Source organism: Prionailurus bengalensis, chromosome E1 (genome assembly GCF_016509475.1).
Source record: "Prionailurus bengalensis isolate Pbe53 chromosome E1, Fcat_Pben_1.1_paternal_pri, whole genome shotgun sequence".
Taxonomy (NCBI): domain Eukaryota; kingdom Metazoa; phylum Chordata; class Mammalia; order Carnivora; family Felidae; genus Prionailurus; species Prionailurus bengalensis.
In genome coordinates, this window is record NC_057347.1 from 57,868,795 (window position 1) to 57,894,223 (window position 25,429).

General features: G+C 64.3%; 2 protein-coding genes across 14 annotated transcripts in view; one reads left to right on the plus strand and one right to left on the minus strand.

Moving 5' to 3' along the window:
• The first annotated feature begins 30 nt into the window (after positions 1-30).
• Positions 31-9,298, plus strand: ENGASE (endo-beta-N-acetylglucosaminidase). 5 transcript variants are annotated; one of them, XM_043585734.1, is made up of 14 exons: positions 31-358; positions 1,878-1,945; positions 2,098-2,299; positions 3,062-3,210; positions 3,960-4,117; positions 4,666-4,814; positions 5,078-5,243; positions 6,106-6,209; positions 6,532-6,640; positions 6,810-7,000; positions 7,551-7,699; positions 8,162-8,270; positions 8,562-8,676; positions 8,838-9,298. In XM_043585734.1, the coding sequence occupies exons 1-14, from the start codon at positions 252-254 to the stop codon at positions 9,267-9,269; spliced, it is 2,208 nt and encodes a 735-aa protein (XP_043441669.1). In that variant the 5' UTR covers positions 31-251; the 3' UTR covers positions 9,270-9,298. The 5 variants fall into 5 exon arrangements, with proteins under 5 accessions (XP_043441669.1, XP_043441670.1, XP_043441671.1 ...); XM_043585735.1 differs by having other exon boundaries at positions 44-358; positions 8,165-8,270; XM_043585736.1 differs by having other exon boundaries at positions 44-358; positions 3,140-3,210.
• Positions 9,299-12,249: 2,951 nt separating this feature from the next.
• Positions 12,250-25,429, minus strand: part of RBFOX3 (RNA binding fox-1 homolog 3) — a 450,056-nt gene continuing 436,876 nt past the window's right edge. For 5 of the 9 annotated variants that reach the window (XM_043585745.1, XM_043585747.1, XM_043585746.1 and 2 more), the window contains 8 exons: positions 24,995-25,087; positions 23,463-23,523; positions 20,026-20,079; positions 19,691-19,823; positions 19,043-19,205; positions 18,071-18,132; positions 16,924-17,002; positions 14,980-15,273 (listed from right to left, as the gene is read on the minus strand). In XM_043585745.1, coding sequence (XP_043441680.1) covers positions 15,229-15,273; positions 16,924-17,002; positions 18,071-18,132; positions 19,043-19,205; positions 19,691-19,823; positions 20,026-20,079; positions 23,463-23,523; positions 24,995-25,087 — 690 coding nt within the window. In that variant the 3' untranslated portion in view covers positions 14,980-15,228. Of the gene's footprint in view, positions 15,274-16,923; positions 17,003-18,070; positions 18,133-19,042; positions 19,206-19,690; positions 19,824-20,025; positions 20,080-23,462; positions 23,524-24,994; positions 25,088-25,429 lie in introns of all 9 variants that reach the window. The other 4 variants (XM_043585744.1, XM_043585743.1, XM_043585741.1 and 1 more) reach the window with 3 other exon arrangements.

The following is a 25,429-nucleotide window of genomic DNA, read 5'->3' on the forward strand; positions in this document are numbered from 1 at the left end:
ACAAAGTCCCCACCGCTCAGGGGCGAGCCCAGAGCAGGAGCTGGAAGTCCTGCGGCCTGGTGGGGCGGAACAGCCGTACGGCGCAGTCACCCCATTGGGCGGGGGCGGGGGGCGGGCCCTGGCTTGCTATTGGTTAGCGGCCGAAGGCGGGGCCGGATCCAGGCCAACGATTGGCCGGTGTTCAGAGGCGGGGTCTGATCCAGGCCTGCGATTGGCCGGAGGCCGGCCGTGGCGGCGGGAGCGGCGTGGTGATGGAGGCCGCGGGGCCTAGGACCCGGGCGGCTGCGCGGCTTGGGGCGCACGCGACGCGGGAGGAGCAGCGGAAGCGGCGGCCTGTGCGCGGGTGGCAGCGGAGGAGGTGGGCGGGGGTCCGGCGGGGCCGCCATTGGCGGTGCTGTGGGTGGGAAGCTTGTGTGTCCTCGCCCTCGCCCACCGCCGTCGGCCGTGGGTCCTCGCGGAGGAGGCCGGCTGGTGTCATTCGTCCCCTTGCTGGACAGGAAGGGGGTGGTGCCTGGCGCGGGGATATCTGTACCGAGTCTTTAGGGAGCAGGTGGCGAATGGGAAGAAGGGTGTTCCAGACGAGGGAACGGAGTGGGCAAAGGCTGAGGCACGGAAGGGATGGACGTGCCCTTCGGCGCCCATGCTTGGTTCTTTGTTGGGACCTTTGCTCACCTGGGGGGACGTTAGGAGCACCCCTCTATGGCCTTCTTGGAAACAGCATCCCTAGCTTCGTGTTAAACCCAAAAGGAGACCAGGGGTGTTTCAGACGGAACAGGGATGGAGTGCAAGCGGCTGCCCGCTGGTGGGGACGCTTTTGCTCCTGCATAGGAATGTTGAGATGGCTCACGCTCTGGTACAGACCAACAGGTGTTCTGACAGTTCCTGGAGTGGGGGTATTGGGGGAGACAAGCTGAAGGACCGAGCAATCATGAAGGGAGAGAGAGGGAAGAGCACAGCGATGGGACGAAATTCGCAAGGGAGCACTTCCCAAGCACTTAGCACATCCACTTTAATGAGACTTGAATGTCTCATCCCATCGACTCGCCTGGCAGGTCTCAGGGTCTCCTAAGAAAGTCACAAAGAAGAGGCCATGGATGTTGGTAGGTTTAGACAACTTCCGCTTTGAAGCCCACGGCCAATAAATGGTAGCTGGCCCTGTCTTCTTGTACCCTGATGACAATAATTGTTTTTAAAAGAAAGCTAATTTGGGGGCGCCTGGGGGGCTCAGTCAGTCGAGCATCCGTCTTCGGCTCTGGTCGCGATCTCACGGTTTGAGGGTGAGCCGACAGCTCGGACCCTGGAGCCTGCTGCGGATTCTGTGTCTCCCTCTCTCTACCCCTTGTCCGCTCACACTGTCTCTCTCTCAAAAATAAACATTAAAAAAAAAAAAAAAGAAAGCTAATTTGGTTTCATCCAGGCTTTTCCAACTTCACATACTGAAAGTGCCCTTTTTTTTTTCTGTTAGAATTCTCCACGGCAGCTGGGGAGTTAGTGTGGCATCCACAGAACATACCCACGGAAACGTGGACTGGGGAGGAAGTGTGGCCCTGCTCTCTGGGGCCCTGAAACTCTGGTTCTGTGAGGTTTCCTGGCCCTTGGCCAAGAACCCGTGGACTCTGCGAAGCACGACTTTGGTCCTGCAGGGTGATGTCTGGGTGGCTGGTACAGAGGATGGGCTGTTCTTCCGACAGCAGGAACATCGGCGCCTACTGGCCTCTTTATGTGTATATTCCCATAGCTTGTATTCAAACCCTAAGTCAGAGAATAGCACCGCCTCCCCTCCACACGTCTGGGTGGAGCCTAGTCCGTGTGCTTCTCAGTGTTGTTTTTCTTTACCCTTTTACTTAAAAATTTTTTTTTAACTTCCTCCTTGATAGAATCGAGGAGGAACAAGAAGAAGCAGTCTTTCGTGAAGTGGTCAGTTTTACCCGGGATCCTCTGCCAGGTGAGAAGGACCGAGGCTCTGAACGCTGTCTCCGAGTTCACCCCTGGGGCTTCGGGGCAGGCCCGCCCCTTCCTGGTCTCCGTTCTCGCTCGGTTATTGTCAGAGCGTCTCTGCTAATCCATCGATTCCTCACTGTTCCCTCGTCTGACCAGCTAGATATTATGACAAGGACACCACCAAACCCATCAGCTTTTACTTACCTTCGCTGGAGGAACTCTTGGCGTGGACGCCCGATGCGGAGGACAGCTTTAATGTGGCCCTGGAACCCCTCAAGTGTCGGCAGCCCCCTCTGAGCAGCCAGAGGCCCCGGACATTGTTGTGCCATGACATGATGGGCGGATACCTGGATGACAAGTAAGGCTTTGCGAGGACATCGCCTGACGTTAAATTTGTTGCGTGTTTTCCTTCTGTGGGACCGGATGGAGGGGAAGGAGGGAGGGACGGTGTGGCAGAGACAGCCAGGAGCCGGACCTCTGGACCAGACCGCTGGGCCCGGAGCCCGTCCCTTTGGCTCTGACTCCGTGCTCGGCCCACCGCTCTGAGTGTCCTACTCTGCCCCTCCCCCAGCCAGGGACGCTTCCTCCAGAGTCGCCGGCGGTGTGCTCAGGGGTCTTAAACGTCTATAAAATACTCTTGGACGGGACAATAGATGGGCAGGCTTGAGTCAGAGTCGACCACCAAGGGACAGGCCGAGGCAGGTGGTGACGTCTCGGGTGTGGCTCATGTGGTTACCCGCCTGACCTTACGTGCACGGAGACCATCTGGAGGAACCGTCAAGGGACTAGTGTGGGGGACACCAGGCGCCTGGAACGTTTGTGTGAGGCCTTCCGCTTCTCCTTTCTTCTGTCTTGTCTGGGTTTGTGGAGGCTCAAAACCGCCGTGGGGTCCGGGGGTGACTGCCTGCGTGGCCCGGTGAACACGTTTCCCTTAAGACCTCCCGAGATAAGGACTGAGGTGTCGTTCTGTTTCTCACTCGACCCAGCGTCTACACCGTGCGCAGAGAGCTCTCGGCATCACTGGCCGCGACTGAAGAGGATCTTCCCTTGGGGCCTCGCTAGTCTCTTTTCGCTCTGGGGTCCCGTGTCCCGGGTCCCGACTGCTGTGTTTCTCACGCAGGTTCATTCAGGGCTCGGCGGCGCAAAATCCCTATTGCTTCTACCACTGGCAGTGTATTGACATCTTTGTGTACTTCAGCCATCACCTGGTGACCATCCCCCCCGTGGGCTGGACCAATGCTGCCCACAGGCACGGGGTCTGTGTGTTGGGTAAGATCCCAGGGCTCACCTCCCGCTCAGCCAGGCTCGGTCGCACACCTGCCAGGTGTCGCAGGGGCGAAAAGGCTAGGCCTTTGCTTCTGAGCGAGTAGAGCTCGGCGCCTGGGGCCGCCTCGATAGGTCAGGACCGGCCAAGGCGGACTTCGGGAAGGGGCCGGCCACGGGGCCACTCTTGCAATTGCTAGAGAGACAACACAGCCATATGCGGCGGGCAGACCGGTGGGCATGGCTCTGTTCCTGGAAAACGGCGTTTATAGGGGCGCCCGGGGGGCTCAGTCGGTTGAGCGTCCGCCTCTTGATTTTGGCTCAGGTCGTGATCTCGGTTTACGAGTTCGAGCCCCATGTCGGGCTCTGCGCCGACGGCGTGGGGCCTGCTTGGGATTTTCTCTCTCCCTCTCCGCCCCCATCCCTCCCTCCCCTCTCAAAATGAGTACATAAACTTAACAAAACAATACAAAACGAAACGACAACCTGCGTTTATAAAAATAGGTGGTCTGCAGGCCACAGGTGGCCGGCCGGTCCCTGGATGGAGTGAGGCTTCTCAAGCTTTCTGAAACATGTATTGGCTTGTTTACCACTGACTGCTGGGCCCTGCCCCCAGGGCGTTTGGTTCCCTAGTTGTCCGGGGACAGCCGAGAAGTTGAACGTCTGCCTTGAAGGCCACGCTGATGTACTGTGGCAGGAACCGCGCTTTGCTAACCGCTGGGTTCGCCTGACCTCGTCTCTCTCTGTCCTGGCAGGGACTTTCATCGCCGAGTGGAAAGAAGGTGGGCGGCTCTGTGAAGCCTTTCTGGCTGGGGACGAGCACTCCTACCAGGCGGTGGCCGATCAGCTCGTCCTGATCGCCCAGTTTTTCCGTTTTGATGGCTGGCTCATCAACATCGAGAGCTCTCTGAGTGTGAGCACGACCTTCTCCGGTGCCTGCCCAGCCCTGTCGCAGGCGCTGTCCCCCTGCCGCTTCCCTAGCTAGGCCTGGCGGGGCCCGCACTGCGGCCGGCTCCCCGTCACGGCGGCGGGAGCCGGCCCCACGCATCTCCGTTCCTTCGAAGCGACGCAGAACCTTCTCTGGCGCTGTGTCCAGAAACCTGGGTTGGCCGAGCTCCGTGTTCTCCTTCAAGGAGACCCCTCTCCTCCTCCGTTTGCTTTTCTTGGGCCACGCGCGTGGCTTCCCTTCCCGCCAGCCTCCCCCCTCGTGGCCTTTAATCTTTTCTTGGTGGCTGTGCCCGTTAGCCTTCCTGCCTCAGGAAGGGAGGAGCGTTAGAGGACAGGTGGCTGGACCCGCCCTTCGGAGGCTGTGGGGTGGAGGGGCTCCTGGGACCGTGGCTTCTTTGGTGTGTGTCCATCCGTTTGCTTCTGGGGTGAAGGGTCCTCCTCTACGTCCTGTGTGGGCACTTCTGCCCGACGTCCCTGGGCCTCACCGAGGGCCCTCTCTTCACCCCTCTCCAGCTGGCCGCCGTGGGGAACGTGCCCCCTTTCCTCCGGTACCTGAGCACGCAGCTCTGTCGGCAGGTCCCGGGGGGCCTGGTGCTCTGGTACGACAGCGTGGTGAGCAGCGGGCAGGTCAAGTGGCAGAATGAGCTCAATGAGCAGAACCGGTGAGCCGGGCGGCCCCCTGGGTGGAGGGGTCGCCGGCAGTGCCGCGTGTCTCCCGGAGGCCTGGCGCACTCGGCCGCCCCGGGGGGGAGCGGGAGGGGAGAGAGCGGCGGGGGGCCCCGCTGTCCGGGGCAGCCTCCGTCCTGGGCCTGGAGGCAGCCCCGGCTGTGGGTTTTGAGTGGAGGCGAGGGAGGGGGAGGTCCAGCGCAGGCGGCCCCCGTGCCTCCGGGTCCGGGCCTCACGGCCGGTCCCCGCCACCTCCCAGGATCTTCTTCGACTCCTGCCACGGCTTCTTCACTAACTACAACTGGCGGGAGGAGCATCTGGACAGAATGGTAGCACAGGCCGGCGGGCGCCGGGCCGACGTGTACGTGGGAGTGGACGTGTTCGCCCGGGGCAACGTCGTCGGGGGCCAGTTCGACACCCACAAGGTGGGGGTGGCCCTCGGGGCTGGGGGTGGGGTGGGGGCGGTGGCCGGCGTGCCTTCCGTGGGCCTGGTTTTCTTGTGGACCTTCCGTTCCCACCTGCACTCGAGGGAAACTGAGGCCCGGGGAACACCGGTGACCTGCCCCGAGGCCAAGCCGAGCCCCGAAATCCTAACTTCCAGCCCCTTCTTGTGCTCGGGTGGTACGTGTGTTAGGTGTTGATGGGCAGAAGCACCGTTCGGACCTCCGGCCCGAGTCTCTGACTCGCTTTCACATCTGTCGGGACCGTGTGCTCCGGAAGGGCACTGAGTCGGCAGTTTGAGCCACTGGGTGGGCCGGGGGGACCCTGGCAGGGAGCTGGGGGTCTTTCTCCCGGCAGCTCAGGGCTAAGGACCCAGGCAAAAGAGCGGTTTGGGGAATTGCTGGCTTAATAGCTAGAGAGGTTTTTCTGGCAAGGCAGCAGTGAGGAGAGAGGAGGGGTTGCTGGGGCTGAGCTCCTGGCGTGGGGTAAGTAGGGAGTCAGCTTGTCTCCCGGGCTGTCAGTCCCGCCCCGTCCCCAGTGCCACGGGGATGTTCTTGCTCATTAATTAAGCTCTAAGTGAATAAATTAATCCAATAACCGAAGACCCTCTCCACCCGCTGCGAGTCTGATAACGTGATGACAGGTACGGCGCGGGAGAGGCAGCATGTGAGAGCCGCCCCCCTGCAGCCCCCTGCAGGCCCAGAGCCTTCCTTCCCGGCACTGCTGCAGCGGCCTCTGCTGGTGGGCTGAGGAACGACGGGGACTGAGTTCGAAGGGCCCCTCGGAGCTGGGAGGGAGGCGTCGCGCTCGCGGGGAAGGGGCGTCCCCTGACTGCTGTCTCCCTAGTCGCTGGAGCTGATCCGGAAGCACGGATTCTCGGCCGCTCTCTTTGCCCCTGGCTGGGTGTACGAGTGTTTGGAGAAGAGGGATTTCTTCCAGAACCAGGACAAGTGAGTCCTGTCCCGCGGCCCAGGGGCGTAGTGATGGCCGCATGGGGGCTCCGGCAATTTCGAGGGTGTCTCCGGGTAGCTCAGGCCTTGCTCTCCACTGACCTTCCCAGGGCACACTGGGCAGGGGGAGGGGCTCAGCTCGAGAGAAGTCAGCTACCTGGGGTGCTTGCGGGCGGGAGGGTCCTGGCGACCAGTTAAGCGGCAAGGGTGGAACCTGGGGACCCTGAGGGGCCGCTTCGGCAGACAGCCGTGGCCACTCTGGGAGGGATGCGGGGGGCGGGGGCCTCGGGTCGCAGAGAGTGAGTCCAGGCTGTCTCTGCAGGTTCTGGGGCTTGCTGGGACGCTACCTGCCCCCACACAGCATCTGCTCTCTGCCCTTTGTCACTTCTTTCTGCCTGGGCATGGGGACTCGAAGAGTGTGCTACGGCCAGGTGCGTGGGGCTCCCGGTTGGGCCACGTCACCTTTGGTGTGCCCTGGGACAGGTGGGGGGCTCGGGGGCGTGCGAGGGATGGCCGTGCTGCGCTTCCCCGTCCCCCTGTGTACACGGTGCCCCCTGGGCCCCCAGCACCCCCCTCCTCTGACGTGGCCTCGTCCTGCAGGAGGAGGCGGTGGGGCCCTGGTACCACCCGAGCGCCCAGGAAATCCAGCCCCTGTTTGCAGAGCACAGGCCGGAAGGGGACGGGCAGGGCTGGGTGAGGACGCACTGCTGCCTGGAGGACGCCTGGAACGGGGGCAGCTCCTTGCTCATCCACGGGGTGATCCCGCCCGAGGTCGCGCACGTGGCTGTGAGGTAGGCGGGTGGGGATGAGACCCGTGGGGTCATCCGCTTCCCCCCACCCCTGCCGATCGCGAACCCCCACCCGTCGGGCGGCTGGGCGGCAGCAGCCGGGATGAGGACAGACAGAACCGGGTGGTTTTTATGTACGGTTCTCCGGTTCTCCGTCTCAAGCGTCTTTGAGCGGGCGGGGCGGCAGCGCGAACTGGCTGCACAAACCACCCCGGCACCTCCTCGCCTCGCAAAACCGAACCTGGCCCCGCAGAGCAGCTCTCGTCCCCCCGCCCCCCACCCGGCCACCGCCCTGCTCGCCGTTGCCGAGTCCGACCGCTTCTCATTCCTGTGGAGTCGCAGAACCGAGATCTTTGGGTCACGGAAGGATGTGGCCTGGGGGGAAGGGGACGGGGGGAGGGCCGTCCCCAGCCTCGGGCGGGACCAGAGCGCACGCCCTGTGCTGCCCCAGCTCCCGGGTCCCGCGGGGAGAGGCTGGCGGGCGTGAGCCGGAGCCAGCTGCGGCATCTCCGCGGTTACGCTGTGGCCCCTCATCGCTGGCCTCCTCCCACAGGCTGTTCTCCCTGCACGTCCCGGTGCCCCCCAAAATTTTCCTGTCCATGGTGTATAAGCTGGAAGGGCCTTCGGATGTTGGGGTGGCGTTGGAGCTCACCACCGGGGACGCGGGCAGCTGTCACGTCGGTGGCATCTCGACGTTGAGTGGTGAGGGGGTAGGGTTGGCCCCTGCCTCTTGAAGGCCTCCTCTGTTTCAGGGGACGCCTCAGGTAAGGGGGGTCTAGAAAGTGCACCTGGGTGGGCGGAGGCAGGCAGGTCCCGCCTCTGCTGTGGTCCAGGCCTGACAGGGAGACTCCCCAGCCAGCCAGAGCCTGCGGCCCACGGCCCCCACTGGGCAGCACAGCGTGCCCTGTGGGACTGGGTCTCTGTTCCCACGGAGATGTGGGGATCAGGCCTCCTGCCAGCCATGGCACTGAGAAGGAGGACGTCTGTGGGGCCTGGGGGTGTGGGGGCTCTCCACCCTGTTCTCCCCCGAGGGCCTCAGCCTGTTTTGGCAGGCCCTGGGCGCCTGGTGCCACCAGGGAGCCTTCTGGCCTCCAGAAGAGACGCCTCCCCGTGTGGTTTCCTTTGGACTCTCCTCATTCTCACGTCCTGGGTCTCCTCCCGCAGCAGAAGCGAGCTCCAGGCACAGCCCCCGCCCCCTCCGGGTGCCCCCCACCAAGCTGGTCAGATGGGTGGGCCACTGCGGCCAGCAGCTCAGCGGGGGCTGGGTCCAGCGGTGAGTGCCTTTTCTTCCTGTCGAGACTCCGGCAGGGGATGGCCACGTGGCGGGGGGCACCCGAGGAGCCCCAGAACCGGAGGGGTTCAGGTGGCCCCGTGACACAAACCCAGGAACGCTGCTGGGAACCGTCACGGTCATGCCTCACGGCTGGGGTCTCCCGCTGACCACAGGGACCGCTTTGGGACGGGTCTCCCTTCCCGACGTGGCTCGGGGCCTCGGAGCGGCCGGCCTGGAGGGCGCTGAGCTGAGGTGGGCTCCTTGTGACCGGCCTCCGGTTGCCTCCCCCAGCTGCTACGAGGTGAACCTTCGGGGCTGCGTCCTGCAGGACCTCTGGGTCAGCTTCTCGCGGCCTCCCGGCAGCCGGGAGCAGGAGGCCTTTGTCTGCCGCCTGGGAGAGCTCCAGGTGAGGCGGGCGCCCTTGCAGAGGAGGGGGGTGCCGCCTGCAGCCGAGCCCCGCCTGCGCCCGCGGCTCGCGGGCCGGAGGGGTGAGGGTGCCAGCCAGTGGGAACGCGCGGGGCCGGGCGCCCTCGGCCCCCGCGGGCTGAGCCTTCTCCCTCCCGCCAGGTGGTGGATGCCAACAGCCTGCTCAGCCCTCTGCCCCGGGTGCAGGCCGTCAGTGTCTCCCGGGTGCGCTGGCAGCGGGCCGCCCCCGAGGAGGAGGAGGAGGAGGAGGAGGAGCAGCGCCCGGCCCGGCTCCGGCTCAGCTGTGCTCTGCACTGGTCCTACCCCCTGTCTCACGTCCGATGCTTCCGCATCCACTGCTGCAGAGCGACCGGCTCTCCTGCGGAGGGGCCCCCGGGGCCGGAGAAGCCCGCGCTCCTGGGCCTGGCGTTTGTCAACCAGTATCGCGTAGTGGACCTGGCGGTGGCAGCCGCGGGGCCAGGCACGGACGGCCGCGTGGAGTTCCTGGTGGAGCCCGTCCCCAGGGAGGGATTTCTGGTGCCGAAGGCCGAGTGGGGCCGGGCGGCCCTGCTCTACTCCGGGCCCCACACGTGAGCGAGCATTAAAGCAAAGACCCTCCCGGCCTCGAGGCTACGGCTGCTTCTGCGCCGGGGCCCCGCGAAGCGTGCAGACGACCACAGGCCCCTGGGAGGCTGCGGGCTGGGGCTTTCTTGTGGGGGACGTTGCTAATCGGAAACCCGAGAGGTCCGTTTGCTGGGTGGGCGATTTCCTGGGGTGAAGGAGCTCTGTTCCGTCTCCTCTGTGGAATACGGTTCTGCAAGTGACAGAACTGGGAAAAGTGAGTCCCGTCCGTCCGCGAAGGCCGCTTCCCAATGGGCCGAGAGACGCTTACGCTCACCAGGCTTGAAGGAGGCAGGTGGTGGCCCCTGAGCAGCCCAGGGGCGATTCCCAGGGTGAGGGCTGAGGGCGGAGTGGGGGGAGGGTGCTGAGGACTGAGCCCCTGGCCGGGCTGGCACCAGGTCGTACCTGCCCCCGGGCCAGGTGGGCTGCCCCAGTCCAGACCATCCTGTGCTGCAGCTTTCCCAGTTTGCTGTCCCCGTGAGCTGGGGCCACCTGTGGGGCATCTCACGGGCCCCGGGTCCTGCTGTGTCTCTCCCGGGTTGTTGGTCCTGGCGAAGCTTGCACGGACGTCGTCCTCTGGGCCCCTGGGGCAGCCCGGGAGGCCCAGGAAGGCCCTCGGCCTGCAGCCCGGCCCCAGCCTGTCCGCGGGCACTCTGGCTGCCCTGTTCCATCACATCCGCCTGCCTCGGCCTCTCCCAGGGTGGGCCGCGCTATGGCCCCTTGAGAAGTGTTAGCAAAGGCCCTTCGGGGACTCTCTTCACTGGGCCCCCTTCCTCTCTTGCCTCCTTCTCTATCTTCTAGCACCTTCCTTCCCTCTGCCAGTGGCTCTGCATGGGGAGGAGGGGAGGGGGTGAGGGAGCCAGAGATGGCTCCTGCAGTCACACAGCTCCCCTGTCGATCGCTGGGCCACTGTGCTGACTTCCTAGGGGTGGGCTCTCCACCCCGTGGCCTTGCCCGGCTCGTCTCTTGGGCCAGAGCAGTGTCGTCACTCCCGGGGTCTCACCCTGGGGCTGCCCAGGGCCAACGTTGGGGGTCACTTGCCCATTTCTCTGTCCTCCACCCGTGCTATGAGAGGTGGAGCGGTCCCAAGGGCCAGACAGTCCCAGCCAGGGGGTCACACCTAAGGGGTGGCCTCGGGTCCAAGGCCAGGGGTCCACGGACTTGGTCTCACGCTGTAGGGAGGAGAGAGGCCACCAGGCGGCAGTACAGCCACACCGCCTCAGCCGGGGGTTCAGAGGGGTGTCGGGGTGGCCTTGGTAAACTCGGCCAGCAGGACAGCAAAGGGGGTCTCCTTCGGGGCTGACGTTTGCCCAGGCACCCACGTGCCCCCTTCCCGGTGAGACAGAGGAACAAAGTTTTACTCTCCGAGTCCCGTGCGTGGCCTACCCAGCTCAGCCCCTGGTGGGGAATGGGTTTGCCCGGCCGAGGGGGAAGTGCTTCATGTGGAACAGGATGGTGCCTCCACTGACCAGCTGGGAAGCGCAGGCCACCCACGACCCCTGGTTGTCCCTGCGGAGCTGGACGGCTCAGCAGACTGGTGGGAAGGACCTGAGCCACTCGGAGCTGCTCACACAAGCGTGTTCGCGGTTTGGAACTATCCCTGGAGCGCTTTGAGCCTCTCCTGCTTCGTGCCCCGGGGAACCGGGGTGGAGGCTCCTGGCCTGCTCCCTGCGTCCCCAGCGGGGGGAGCCCTGGGTACCCCGAAGCCGACCGCCTGCTGTGACGTCCAGCTCTTCATTCACGAGGCCTGTTTGCTTCTTTAATTGCTGGTTCCCCCAAATGTTTTATGCAGAGAAGGAGGGAAAGTTTATAGCGGCCATGACCTTCTCACAGTCTGGGGGGCAGGCGATTAGAAGCGAGAGACCACGCAACCCCAGCTCCCCGGGAGCTCCGTCCCGGCCTGCAGACAGCAGAGGCTCTGGGCAGGAAACTTAGTATGTTAGCATTTCAGCCTGTGCCCCTGTGGTGGGTGTAATCGCTCTCAAATAAATTGTTCTGGGTGAAAACAGGAGGAATTCAAGTTGGTGAGCTGAGTGGTGGGTGGGGCAACCTTGCTTTTGGACTCTGGCCCAGCCCCCCACGCCCAAGGCTTCTCAGCTCTTGATTTGACCTGTGCTTTCCTTCCGGTCCTGCTCCCTCTTCGGGGGTGGGGAGGATGGCAGGGCTCTGCGCCCCAGCCTTCCAGGGGCGCCCCCTTCCCCTCTCCCGCCCCCGGGGCTCTCCTTGAAGCGCGGGACCGGGGCTCTGCCCATCGCCCATCACACCGGTAGAGCCCGGGGCGCGCTTGGGATCTGAGGGCCCTCCTCCCCACGGCGCCCCCAGCCCCGTACCCTCTCCCGCTCGCACTTGGCTGGCCCGGCCAGGCGCCGGTGTGGGGTAGCCTCTGCTCACTGGGAAGGGGCCCCGGTGGCGGTCTCCCCCGGAATGTGCTCGAAACGTTACAAGCATTACCGCAGCGGGGACGAGGCGAGGCTCCAGGGGTACGCGTGAGCCCTGCCTCCGGCTTGTTCTGGGTCGGGTCGGGAAAGGAGTGCGGAGGGCGGGGGCTCTGCCGTCTGGCCCAGAAAGGCGTTCGGACTCCCCTCCCGGGCCGCGGGGCTCCTCCCGGCCCTCCACCCTCTGCGCCCCGCCCGGGAGCTGCCAAATCAAAAAGCGTCGTCCTGGTTTGAAGAAAGAAATCTTTATTAATAATCTTAATAATAATACTGTTGATTTGAATGGTCACACCTTGGAAGCATACAGAATGGTAAGAAAGAAAGCCTGGGGCTCGGCTGCAGTCCTGGGGGGCCGGGAGGGCGGGGCCGGGGGCGGAGCTGCCGCAAGAAGAGGGGGCTCTGGACGGGAGGGGCGGGGCGGGGCGGGGCTCTGTACAACAGGAATAGAAAAGGGGCTCACTTCAGGAGCTGATGCTGAATATATAAAGTGAGGTGGTTTTCTTTTTTTTTTTTTTTTGAATTTTTACGTTTCATGAGACAGTGGAGCCATGTTGGGAGCCTATGTTTGTTATTTTTTGCTGTTCCCTACTCCAGCTATCCCTGCCTGGCCAGGGCCTCCTCCCTGCTGCCTACGGTCTGCTCTCCAGCCACCCTGGGACCGGACCCGGGCACCCCTCTGGGCCTTTCCCCACCCCTCGCTCTCCCTGCTCTGGCCTGGCCGTCCAGCCCCACGGCACCCTGACTCCGGACCTCACCGTGCTGCACTGGCCCGCCCACCCTCTGCTCCCCTGCAGGGCAGTGGTGAGGAGGGCCCGGTCCAGCAGGCGGCCTGAGGCCTGCCTTCCCTCCCACAGACCAGGCCCAGGGCCGCCTCCAGGAACCGGCCAGAGCCAGAGCGTGTCCTCAGCCCCGAGGCCCTTACCCTCCCGATGCTCTTAGGTAAGGGGAATGATCCTGTCCAGGCTGCCTGGGAGCCCCCTCACCGGACTGGGGGGCCTGGGCGCCCCACAGTTCTGGAACCATGTCAGCCCTTCCTTGGTGTTGGGGTCGGGCCCCAGGGCTGCTGGACGGACCAGCTCTGGTGGCCTGCAAACGCCTTCGCTGGGATGTGGGCACTGGCGGCATGGCAGAGTGGGTGAGCTGGGGCCTAGACAGCTGGACGCGAGGGTGACGGGCACGGGCTGGAGCCAGAGACCCCGGGAATGAGTGGCCGCCCCCCGCGCCCAGCCCAGCCCAGCCCAGCCGTCCTCTCCACCGGCACGGTCGGCAACAAGGTCAGGTCCCGCTGGCTGCTCTCCCCTGCGCAGGCCTGTGGCCCGTTCCTCCGCTGGGCCCCACGTGCCCTGGGAGCGGGGGGCCGGAAAGGAAGACTTGGTAGAAAACGAGGCCCCTTCCCCTCCTGCTCTCCCCATCCCGCCAGCGCCGTGGCCGGGGAGGGGCGGGGGCCCGGGCGCTCTCCTGGGCGCGGTGCCCGCCGGACGTGCTCCCTCGCTGCGATGTGCGCTGCCACGCGCGACTTGGACTTGGTGGATGCTTCTCGGTTTGGTTGGTTTTGGTGCTGCTTGGATCTTAACATCTTTTTTTGTTTTGTTTTTTGTTTTGTGATTTTTTTTGTTTTTTTTTTGTTTTGTTTTGTTTTTGTTTTTTGTTTTTGCCCTTCATGGTCCAAGAAGGAAACGGTGGAAGCTTTCACTACAACAGAAACAGAAAGGACTTGCAGTTTCACAGAAGCAACTGCCAGGCGAGCGGTGAGGATGGGACCAGCCCCAGCGGCCCGCACAGGGCACAGGGCACAGGGCGCAGGGCGGGCGGACGGGTGCCGGGCCCCGGGCCCCAAGGTCCTAGCGCCTCCCCGCTGCTGCAGCCTGTCCCCACCCCCCCCAGCTTCCGGGAACCCATCATCCTCCATGAGCTGACTTTAAAGCAGACCTCGTTCTCCAGGGCAGAGAGTATGGGCTGGCAGTGGGAAGAAGGGGGGGGGGGCGGCAGGAGCAGAGAGCACAGTGAAGCTGGCTGGCACGCGCAGCCTGCGGGCTCTGCGAGGGCTGAGCTGGGCGGGGGGGGGGGGGGGGGTGCCCGGCTGGCTCCGGCCGGCTGAAGACAGAGGGCGTGGTGGGTGGACGCCACAGCACAGGCCACGAGGGGCCCGGACCCAGGCGGCTGAGAAGGAGGGGCTCTGGGCAGTGGGAAGAGAGGGCCCGGCGCCCAGGACACGATCCGGCCACTCCACCAGCCGGGACCCGGTGTGCCCTGGCTGGCGGGGAACCCACACCCGCTGGCTGGCCGCGCCCGGAAGCCCAACTCTGGCGCGTCAGGGCACCTGGGATTCCCCGGCCCGAGACACTTTCTCCTGTAAGAAGAAAGCCTCCTCCAGAAGCTACCGGGGCTGTCTCAGGATTACCGGCGGCCCCAGCCAGGCTCTCCTCCCCGGACCCCGCACGGTCCTGGGACCTTTCTAGAGGGGAGGCTGGCACCGAGTGCTGTTCCGCCAGGAAGTCCCGCGATGGGCCTCCCCCTGCTCCCCCCTCCTGAAATGGACCCTGGCAAAAAGATGTCTCCAAGCCTGGGGGAGGGGAAGGGTGCCGTAGCCCAAATACCAACACAGGTGCCGGGCTGGCCGGGACCCCAAGTCCGGCGGGTCCAAGGTGCCATCCTCGGGGCCTGGTGGAGCGGGGTGGGGGCTGGGAGAGCCTGCAGCCAGAAGTCACCGCGGGCGGGCTGAGGGCGACCCCTGGGGCCCTGCAGGGCGGATGGCTTTGTGCGTGCGTGCGTGTGTGTGGGGTGGCGGGGTGCAGGGGAATTTCTTCCTAGATTTTCCTTTCTTACAACAGAGGCTCAGCAGCCCCGAGGCTGGTGTGGCCACGGCAGTTTCCGCCTTGCACGTGTGCTTGTGACTGCTTCGGCAGGAAACGTCAATAAACTTCAATCAGAAATGTTAGTTTCAGCCGGACGGGGGTGAGGGGGGCAGAGACGGCTACTCCTGTGACTAGGTGAAGGTGGGAAGGGGGCACCGTCCCCGCGTCCCTCCCTGAACCCCAGGGGAGGGGCAGTGGCTGTGGCCCCCTGCTGGTCGCTGGCGGGGGGGGGGGGGTCTCCTGTGGCTCCACAGACCCCGGGGGATGACAGGGGGTGGGTGTCGCCCTGGTGGGCTCTACTGCCAGCTCTCGGGGAGGGGGAGGGGGTCTCGTGCCCAGCCTAGCCCCTCCCACTGTGTGCATACCGTACCTGAAATGGCTTGGGGGTCACAACGTCAACAAAGTCAAAATAGGAAGCAAGGTTTCAGACACACAGGGGTAACCAGGGTCAAAGACACACACGCCATGGTGAGGGGCAGGGACACCAGCTGGCTGGAGGAAAAACCTATGGACTTTAGCGTCGCGTGCCGCTGACTGGGGGGGGCGCACTGTCCTCCTGGTGGCTGTGCCTGGTTTTGGCCTGCTGGGTGTGGTGTGTACTGGGCAGTCAGTGTGAATGCTGCTAGGGGCTGGGCCCTCTTGCTAGTAGGGGGTGAAGCGGCTGTACCCTCCTCGGCAGAGGCTAGCCTGCAACATCAAAGATGACAAACAGCCAATCAGTACCGCCTTGTGGTAGGGGGGGAAAAAGCAAAAAGAAAAAAAAAATAAGGAAAACCAAAAAGAAATCGCTAAGTCCCATGTTTTAAGGCTGGCCTTGGGGAGAGCGGGTACCAGTTATCATGGCAGCGGGTGGGGGGGGGGGGGGCCCTGGGCCTCGTTCTGTCGTGGTGGTGGCCTGGGGGCCAGGAGGCTGCTGGGGTCATCAGCCCCGGCACTCCGGGACAAGGAGGTTTGAGAAGTCTCTTGACGACTCTCTAGGCTCGGGCCTGGCCCTCCCGGGGCCCCTCTCTCTTTAATGGGTCGGGGGAGGTCTGAGCGAGGGCCCCACCTCCTCAGAGCCCCTTGGGGGCTCTGGCGGGTGGACGGACTTCCTCTGTCAGGGTTCCCCAGGCCTCGGCTCCACCAGGAGAGGCTGTGGCTGCTCGCCCAGCTCCTCTGAGCTTTAGGGGGTCCCTGGGGTCCCTCCTCTTCCACCAGGGCCTCGCTTGGGCCTGGCCCTGCGTCCGGCTGAGGAGGACGGGTCCTGGATGCTCCAGCTCCTGTGTCCCTGGGCTGCGCTGGGTCAGGGAGGTCTCCACAGGAACCTCCTCCCCACCAACCAATTTCAACAGGAAATGGGAGCGGCAAGTGCCAGAAGGGAAAAAAAGAAAATCTTACAAGCAAAAATGAGAACATAAGAGGGGCCCCTCTGTGAATCAACGAAAGCTTTTAGCCAGCAGCTGCATGGTGGGGGGCGCCCTGAGCTGAGCCTGGAGCCGAGGGACCCGCAGAGCGCACTTTTGGGGCCTCTGTCCAGGGAGGGGCCGGCCCCCAAGAGGTCTGCTGCTGCCCCCTGTGGCTGCTAGCTGTCACTGCAGGCTGCCTGGGATGCCGGGAACTTGTCAAAAAATCAAAGACAGAACAAAAATGGGGAGGGAGTAATCAAGACCAAGGGAGATGGAACAACGTATCCGTACTGGCTCCGAACCTCCTCCCTCCTTACCCCCCGAAAAACGTGTTCATCTTTGATGCTGGATGCCAAGCTAGCTAAAAACCGACATCGACACCCCCCAGGGCCGGGGGTGGATGGGCACAGGAGGCAGGTGACCACTGGAAGCAGGTTTCGGGGTACAGAGTGAGCTGGGCTGCATGTGTCGACAGCTGGCCATACACACACACACACACAGACACACTGGCCTGCACACCTCTGGTGCCGAGAGCCGGCCGGGAGTGCGTGGGGGGGTGGGTGCCGGGAGAGCGCTGGCCCCAGGGCCGCCGACGGGTCTGGGTGGGAAGTGGGGGGCAGCCCCTGTCCCTCTCCTTGACGTGAGGAAAAGCGCAGTGACAGGACACAGGGGGACGGTGGCGGACACACCCCCACGAGCCTCTGGAGCCTCAGAAGACTGGGCAGAGCGGGCGGACCAGGATGCTCCCCAGAGGGCCAGACGTCCTCACTGGACCTGCCTCCCTCGAAGTCCCCCGGGGGCTCAAAGGGGCAAGTCCTCCCCCAGACTCCCAGTCCAGGCCTTGGTCCTCCCAGGCGCCGGTCAGAGGTCTGGGTCATTGTCCTCAGGGCCTGCCCACCCCAGCCTCGTCAACGGCCAGCGCGTAAGGCCAGGCGGCGCCCCCGCTCCTTACCATGGTTCCGATGCTGTAGGTCGCTGGGGGGCCGATGGTGTGGTGGTAGGGGTCGGTGGCCGCATAGACTCTGCCGTAACTGGGGAGAGAGGGAGGTGTGGGGGGGCGATGGGGGCAGGTGAGGGGTGGCAACGGGCCCCCCACCTCCTCCAGTGTGGTCCCGCCCGCCAGGCCCCCCCCCCCTCCTCGCCATCCTTTCTGCCTGTTGAGAAGGAAGCGTCTGGAAGGAACACAGCTGGCCACCCTCCTCTCAGCTCTTCCAGCGTGTGCTGACCCTGACGAGGGACAGGCTGCTCTACCAGGGACCTCGTGGAAGGAAATGGGAGTCCTCACAGAGCTGGGAGGGAAGAGAAACCTCGATCCCCGGAAAGAAAGAGGGCAGAGTGCTCAGAGCAGGGAGGGGGGACGGGGGGGACATGGCCCTGTGTCCCCCTGATGGCCTTCCTCTCAACTTAATTCTGCGTGTGCAATGCCACCTTCTTGTAGGACAGGGCTGGGCCGAAGGGCCTGCCGTGCACCGGACAAAACCCACACGTGAGATGCAGCGAGAAGCTTCGAGAAAGGTGCGGGTCCCCGGGTGCCACCAGGAGGGACAGTCAGGTGGTCCCCAGGCCGGCACCCACCACGTGCATGCCAGGCTCCCCTAAGCAGGAACTCTGTGCCCAATGGGCCAAGCGCCCATGTGCTAGGCTAGGCCACCCCTGGGGGACCTGCCTCCAAACACAGAGCCACCCCCCAGCCCCTGGGTGTGCCCGCCACTGGGCAGAGGGCCGGCTGCTCTCAGATGGCCACGGCCCCTGGGAGCCCAAGCTGCTGCCTCTCCTTCTCCGAGCTAAAGGGCCTCAGACCCTGAAGCCCCGAGAAGGATCGGAGGCGCGCCCACGGGCAGAAACACAGCCTCCTGAGTACCCTTCCCACTCCGGGGCCTCCAGGGCAGGAAGGGACTGAAGAAACTGGGGGGGGGGGGGGGGGGCGCTGGCTCAGGGGTCTCGGACCTGCTCTCCCTGTCCAGATTCTGTGCCGCCGCCAGGGGGAGCTGCCCCAGGCCCAAGCAGTAGTGAAGTCTTCCCGTCTGTCTGAGCCCAGCCCTGCAGGGACCCTGTTACCCCATCGTCTGTCTTTATCCCGACCACGGCCCCAGCCATACCTGTCGCTATAGGCCGCGGCTGCTGCTGCAGGCTGAGCGTATCTGTAGGCTGCATAGCCCCCCTGCAGGGTAAGGGGGAGGGAGAGATGGCACAGAGGCTTAGTGCGGCTGACGTGGCCTGTCAACCTTCCCCTTTCAGCCAGGTGAGGACTGGCTGGTGGGTGCAGGCCTGGGGGCACCTCGCTTCTGGCCTAATGGAGACCTAAGGACCACAGATTATCAAGTGGGCCGGGCTGAGGTGAGGCAGGGGTGTCTGTTCACTTCCCCATTCAACACACTGGTGGGTACCAATTACGTGCCTGGCTGTGTTCGTGGCCTTGACACATGTTAAGTGCCCACAGACCTGCCAGCAGTCCAGTGGGCCCCTGATTTTGATGCCCGTGGGCGTGGAGAACCCATGGGTGACTGGGTGCCATCCTAGATACTGGGAAAGGTCAAGGGCAAACCCGGATCACGTCTCGGCCCTGGCACAGAGGGACTGTTGGATTATGGGCAAATGCCCACGATGGAAGCAAGGTCTCGTGTTGAGCTGGGTAGGTGTGTGAGAAGGGGTTGTCAGCTGGGGCTCTGGGCTAGAGGAAGCAGCAGGGGGAGCCCCACGAAGGGAGAGAGAAGCCACAGGAACCCACCAAGGGGTCTGCCCTCGAGCCCCTGCCTCCTGGTCTCTCTCTGGGCCTCTGTACGAGACATGGGGTACCCACCGGGGCTCACTTGGTGACCCCAATGCAGTTAGGGATACGGGAGAGTCGCGCCTGCCCCCATCACCCAAACGCCCTGGGGACTGGAGAAGACATGAGCACAGACAGCCCAGGCTCCGCTGTGCCGAGGTCCCCAGGGACCCACTGCCCTGGCACTCTCACCCTCCGGGGTTCCGAGGATGAAGTGGGATGGGGTGAGGGAGGGGAAGACCCTGGAAATCAGCTGAAGGCCTGGACAAGCCCCACCCCGCCCTCCCCTCCGGACCGCACTTACATAAATCTCAGCACCATAAAAGCCGTCCTGATACACGACCCTGGAAGCAAACGGACAAGAGAGTGGTGGGCAGGCCGGCTCCGGCGTCTGCTGAGGAGGGAGGGGGCAGGGTGCCAGCCCTGCCCATGGGACTGGCATTTTAACAAGCGTTTGCTCCAGTGCCCTGTTTTGGTATAACAATAGAGTAACACCCTTGCTGGTCAGTTCCTCTCTCCCACAAAGCCAGGGGCCCCGCGGCCCCTGTTGCTTACCCTCCCCCCACCCCAGCCCAGGCAGCTGTCCCCCCATCCAGGCAGAGGGCACTGGGCCCCGGGGAAATGGTCCAGGGAGGGCTTCGAGCAGGCCCTCGCTGAGCTCAAGGGCCAACCACCATCCCATTAAATCAGCTGGCAAGGCGCCAGGGCTCTAAATGTCCCCCCAAATGCCAGTGAGCCTTGGCGCCCATGGCAGGATGGGGTTGGGGTACTGATATGGAGGCGACCGCAGTGCAAAGGTCTGGGGGTTCCCGACACCCCCTCCCCCCCACCTTCCCGCAGTTCTGGAAAGGCTGCTTAGCCCCTCCGGCTGCCCAGGGCCTCCCCCCCCCCCCCACCACGCGCCCTGGGCTTCCCCCATGCCTCCCTCCCAAGTGCCTCCCCAGATACTCACGCTCCATAAGTTGGGATGGGGGGCGGGGGCGGCGCAGCCCGAAACGTATTATACACGGCCCGGCCCCGACCCCGTAGGTGCGCGCCCCTGTAGGCTACGGCCGTGCCCGTGGTGGGGTAGGGGAACCCCGTCACTGCAGGAAAGGGGGCCAGAGAAGAGGCGGTGAGAGGGAAAGCCTGAGGCCAGGTCGAAACAACCCGGCCAGGGCGCAGCCACAGCTAGCCCGGCACCGCCCAACCACGCCCGCACGGCCACGCCCCTGCCTGGCCACACCCACCCGCCGGCCACACCCCCACCGGCCCGGCTCCGCCCAGAGTGACGGCTCCAGCCTGTACCTGCATAGAATTCAGGCCCATAGACTGCGCCCACCACGGGGTTTAGCTTCCAGCCTAGAAGAGAAGCAAAGAAACCCAGTCACCGTTTCCCCCGTTCTCTCCCCACCTCACACTATCCTGGGACCCTCCCACCTTAGGCGTGGCCTCTGCAGCCCGGCGGGAGGCCGGCCCACCTCCCTCCGCGGTCAGGGCGGGGAGAGGAGACCCCGGGCCCCTCTGGGGATGCTGCAGGCTCACCGGCTCTGACCTTCTGGTCCCTAGATAACAGGGACCAAGTCTCTCCCGACCCCCCTGCCTGGGTGTCCTCCTGATTGTTTTCAAGTTGTGGCCCTCCCCAACCCGCCCCTGGGACTGCCCTGAGTAGGGGGGCGGGGCACCAGCTCCGGCAGCTTGGAGTCTGCAGTCTCTGCGGGAGAGAACTAGGAAGGGAAACCGGAACACTTCTGTAAACTTCTGCGGGCCCACAGCTGGGGCGAGGGGTCCGGCCCACCTGCGCTTCGGCACATGATGGGGCCCAGTCACGGGAGCGCGGTCTCCGGTGGGGGCCGGGCTGCCTTCCAGGAGGGCCAGAGGCTGCCGTGAGGGGGCGTGGCTTCTGCCACCTCCTGTCCCAAAGCCCCTGTCCTGGGGTGGAGCTCTCCGTCCCCACGGCTGAGTCCCGCCCCGACCGTCCTGGGTCTGTCTTTCCCCGGAGCAGCCAGGGGAAGGGCTTCCTGAGGAGGAAGGGCCTCTGGACTGGAGGTACTAAGGAGGACAACTAACATTTCCGGAGCACCTCACCGCGCGCCACACTGTTCTAAACCCACCCAAGTGTCACACCCTCGAATTTTACAGACGAGCTAGCGGAGGCTCGGGGAGGAAGGAAGGGCAGCCTCACATCCCAGAGCCGGGGGGAGTGGCAGAGCCAGATCCAGACCCAGCCCACATTCCTGGCCGTTCCCTGGCCTCCAGCGAATCTGCGCCCACCTGTCCCCCTCTGCAGGTGGACTGGCTCAGGGCCCTCCGCTTCTGGACCAGTCTTCCCCTCCCACCAGGGACCCACGTGCAGGAGTGAAGCCCGCTTCCACCGGAGGGTCCGAGGGGTGGACGGCAGCCGGCTTTGAGTGGGTTCTGGCCCCAGGTGCTCGTTCAGATACCATGGGCGCGGCATGGTGTCTTTGACCGAGCCCAGCCCCTGACCGCCTCGCTGTACCTGGTCTTATCTTGGGCAGTATGTCCTGACAGCCCGGCTCCCTATCCCGCTTGGCTTTGTGAGGAGGGACAGGGAAGGGACCCGTACCCACTGGCCAGCTAGCAACACGCCTCTGGAGAGCGTGGCGAAGGACGAGACCAGGCCATCAGTGTCAGACCCTACCTGTGGGCCTCCAACCCAGATTCTAACATCCCCACTGCTGGGTGGGCGGCCGGGAGTGTCTGGGGCCTTGTTCCTCCCGGGGGTCCATTCTGTGTCTGAATGTTACTGCTGAGACTCTGGAATCTTCTCTAAATCCCAGATCAGGAGGGAAGAAATGTTTCACCTCCTAAAAAGAACTCATCCCTTGGGGCGCCTGGGTGGCGCAGTCGGTTAAGCGTCCGACTTCAGCCAGGTCACGATCTCGCGGTCCGTGAGTTCGAGCCCCGCGTCGGGCTCTGGGCTGATGGCTCAGAGCCTGGAGCCTGTTTCCGATTCTGTGTTTCCCTCTCTCTCTGCCCCTCCCCCGTTCATGCTCTGTCTCTCTCTGTCCCAAAAATAAATAAATGTTGAAAAAAAAAAAAATTAAAAAAAAAAAAAATAAAAAGAACTCGTCCCAGGAAGTGAGTCTTCTTAGTAAGAACCACGATGGAGCGGAGTCCTGGGGCCAATGACCCAAGCCCACCCTCCTGCTGAGGCTCCATCCTCGGGGCTCCCGTGGGTCCTTCAGTTCTGCAATCTTGGGCATCTTTGTCTGTCGCTCTGGCTTTCTGATGCCTCCTCCTGTCGCTGCCGGTCCCGTTTCACTGTCTGGGACCCCGGATGACAGAGGCAGCCTGAGGTCCCCCTGGGTGACTCCTTTGTTTCTTCTGTAAATAGTCTTAACGCCTGGTCAAATCTGGTGAGTTTGGTTCCTGCAGTGGACACTTCGGCCCCCCGCCCCGCAGCCGATGAATTTCTGAATTCGATGGATTCTCTGGAGGGTTCAGGCGAAGGCAAGCCACATACCCAGGCTGCCAGAGCCCACGTGCTGGGCTTCCGTATCAACCCACAGAGAACCTGGGGCCCGCGGACCGCAGCCCACGTCCTTCTTGCTCAGGCCGGTGAGGATGCTCAGGTCAAACCTTGGCAGTGAGCATCTCACCGTTCCCTGTCGTGAGACCACTGTGGGTTCCGCGCCCATCCCGGGCTAGGAACGTGGTCATTCAGGGATGGACTCCGTTCTGGATTCCATGCTTCCCGACGCTCCCGGCTCTGGCTGGAGAGCAGGGGGTGTGGTTCCCAGGTGATGGGGGCGACGGGCCCCCGATGATCGTCCTGACCTGCCAAACACACCTACCACTGTGCCTTACCGTGTCAAACATTCGGCAGGAGCTCGGGACGCTGGCAAAGGCGGGTGTCCCGAATTTCTTTAAAAAATGTGAGCTTTGACAGTCCTCCAAAAAGCAGGGTGGGAGCCATCATCTAGTCTAAATGTGGCTCAGCCAGCCCCTGCCTTGCTCCCGGAGGCCCCGCTGGTGGGTCACCACGCGGCAGATCCCACCCCCCCAGCGCCCTGACCCTTGCTGACCTGTCACCTGACTCCATGGGTGGCCAATCACACAGGGACAAGAGCGCTGGGGGGGTGGCTTGGTCACTCTGCCCCTGCTGGGGGGTGAGACGTCAAGCCCCCACCCTGCAGGGAGACTCATCCTGACAGCAGGCTACCGCTCACCGGCACGGGCACGAAGTCGAGCGGCCCCAGCGCACTGCCAGCTGCGCCCAAACCAGCCCGCCTTGGCCGGCGGGGTGAAGACGCGAAGCGGCGAGGGCCACCCCTCCCCTCAGCCTCGGCGGTTCTGTCTTCAGGGTAGACTGGCTGCTTCTGCTTAGAGTCAAGTGTGTGGGTGCATAAGACCACTGAGTTGACGAGCATTATGTGCCCGTAAGGCTTCCCTTGGGGAGATCCCCTTAGGGACACTTGGGTCCCCCAGGCCCGGATGGAGGACTATCCGAATTATCGTCACACTCCCTCACTAGGGAGCGTCTCTAGCCCGGGCCCCGCCTCACCGCTTGGAAAATAACTAACGATGGCCACCGCCCACTGTGCCCGGGGCCTGTCCCTGGGGTGTCCCGTGCTTGGGAAGGCCCGGGCATCTGGCCCCAGCTCTCCTCCTGCTCCGGCCCATCTGTCCCCTTCTGACCCGGCGGAGCTGGGACACGAGGGGGCGCTCAGCATCCGGGGAGGTGGGCCCCTGCAGCCTCCCAGAAGCCCTGGGGCCCTTACCGTTAGTGTAGGGGTTCGCAGTCTTCTTGTTGGTCATGACGCGGGCTGTGGCGTTATTGACCTGCCCGGAGAGAAGGGAGGAGAAGCTGAGGGTGTGCAGGGCACTGGGCTCCCTGCAAGCGTCCGGCCACCCCAGTCCTGCTCTGCACCGCTCCTGCACAGCCGCACCGAGGGCCCGGGGGCTAGGAGAAGGCCCGGGACAGCATCTGCGGCTGGCCTGGCCCCACACCCTGGCTGGCCCTCCTCCCAGGCCTCCCCTCCCCACCGTGCTGCCCCCACTCCAGCGAGCCTGGGCCACCACGGCTCCCGGCGCTCGGCTCAGGCACCACGTCCGGCCCGCTGGCCCTTGCCTTCCACACGCCGCGCCCGCAGACCAAGCCCCAGCCTCTCTCTCCGGCAACCCGAGGCCACTGGAGAAGCTGGCTGGTGGACTCTCCACAAAGTGCTCTCAGCCCAACTTAGCAGACCGGCCCCCAAGACATTCTGTGCCCTCGGTGGCTCCCGAGGCCTTCCTAGCCATGGGCACCCCTCTTGTCGGGGGGGGGTAGCACCCCATTCCCCTGAGGCCAGCGGAGAGTTCCTGACGGGACACGTGTGCCCCTCGAGGACAAGGCCGACGGGAGAGGGGGCAAGCGGGCGCCGAGGGGGTGGGTCCTAACTCCAGGCATCTGAGTCCCTGCAGGGGCCCGACTGGGGTGTAGGGAGGGTGGGGCTCGGCCTCTGTGGAAGGAGACGGAGTATAGGGCGGGTGGTGGAACTCAAGAGAGGAGTCGGGGCCACACTGCCTCCCCATGTCCTGTGTGAGCCCCTGGGCCTGGGGCTGCATCCCCCGGTGCCCACCGGGTGCTGCACCAGAGCCTGGCCGAGGTCGGTGCCTGCAGGGCTGCCGCTTCTGGAACCCCTCGCCCCCCCAGGCCCTGCCGCTTCTCTTCCCACGGACTTTACACTCGCTGCGGACCCCTCCCCTCCCTGGCTACCCCCCGCTGCCCTGCCTGTCCAGGAGCCCAGCTCCCAGGCCGCAGCACTGGCGAGGGGGATGGGCAGCCCACCAGGGAAGGGGTGAGGGGGGCCGAAGGGGACCCGTGGTCTCCTCTCTCTGCCGCTCCTCTGGGCTAGGTCCCTTTCCAGGCCCTGGCAGCTGGGGAGGGGGAGGACAGGGGACAGCTGCTTCTCCCCGGAGGGAGGGGATTAACAGCACCTCCCCACTGGGGGACAGACTGGGTTGGCTGTGGTGCTTAGAGCTGGCCAGCCTCAAACGTGTTGTTCTGGGGGCTCCTCCCAGTGTCGGGCTGACTCCCACAGTTGGGGGGCCTCTTCCAGAAAGCAGAGGGAGGGGGCCCTTGGGTGGGCCTGAAGCGTAGGCCCACGAGGGGTGGCAGGAGATGGGCTGGGCTCTGCCCCCCGCCCCGTCTCCCTGCCCTGGGGACCCTGGCCCGGATCTCTGCAGGGTGGCCGCGGGGCTGGGGTGGGGGACCTGGGGGACAGTGGCGTTTCTCAAGGGCGCGCCCTGCGCAGCACACTTATCTGAGCACCTCAATTTTCCGTCCCTCAACGATCGTCCCATTCAGCTTCTCCCGGGCTCGGTCAGCATCTGAGCTAGTTTCAAAAGTTACAAACCCAAAACCCTGTGAGCGGAGAAGGACAGACACGGAGAGAAAGGATGAGAGAAAGGAAAAAAACAGGAGGAGTAGGGAGGGAGAGAGAGGGAGGGAGAGAGAGGGAGGGAGAGAGAGGGAGGGGGAGAGAGGGAGGGGGAGAGAGGAAGATGGGCGGGGGGAGATGGGGGGGGAGAGAGAGAGAGAGAGAGAGAGAGAGAGAGAGAGAGAGGGACTGAGTCAGGTGAGTTGAAGGAGAGGTCGGCAGCCCAGAGGTCTGTTCTGGAACCACCGGCAGGATGCCCAGGAAGGGTCCGGCCCCAGGCGGGGGCAGCTGCCAGCCTGGCCTGAGCCCGGCCTGAGCTGACCGCC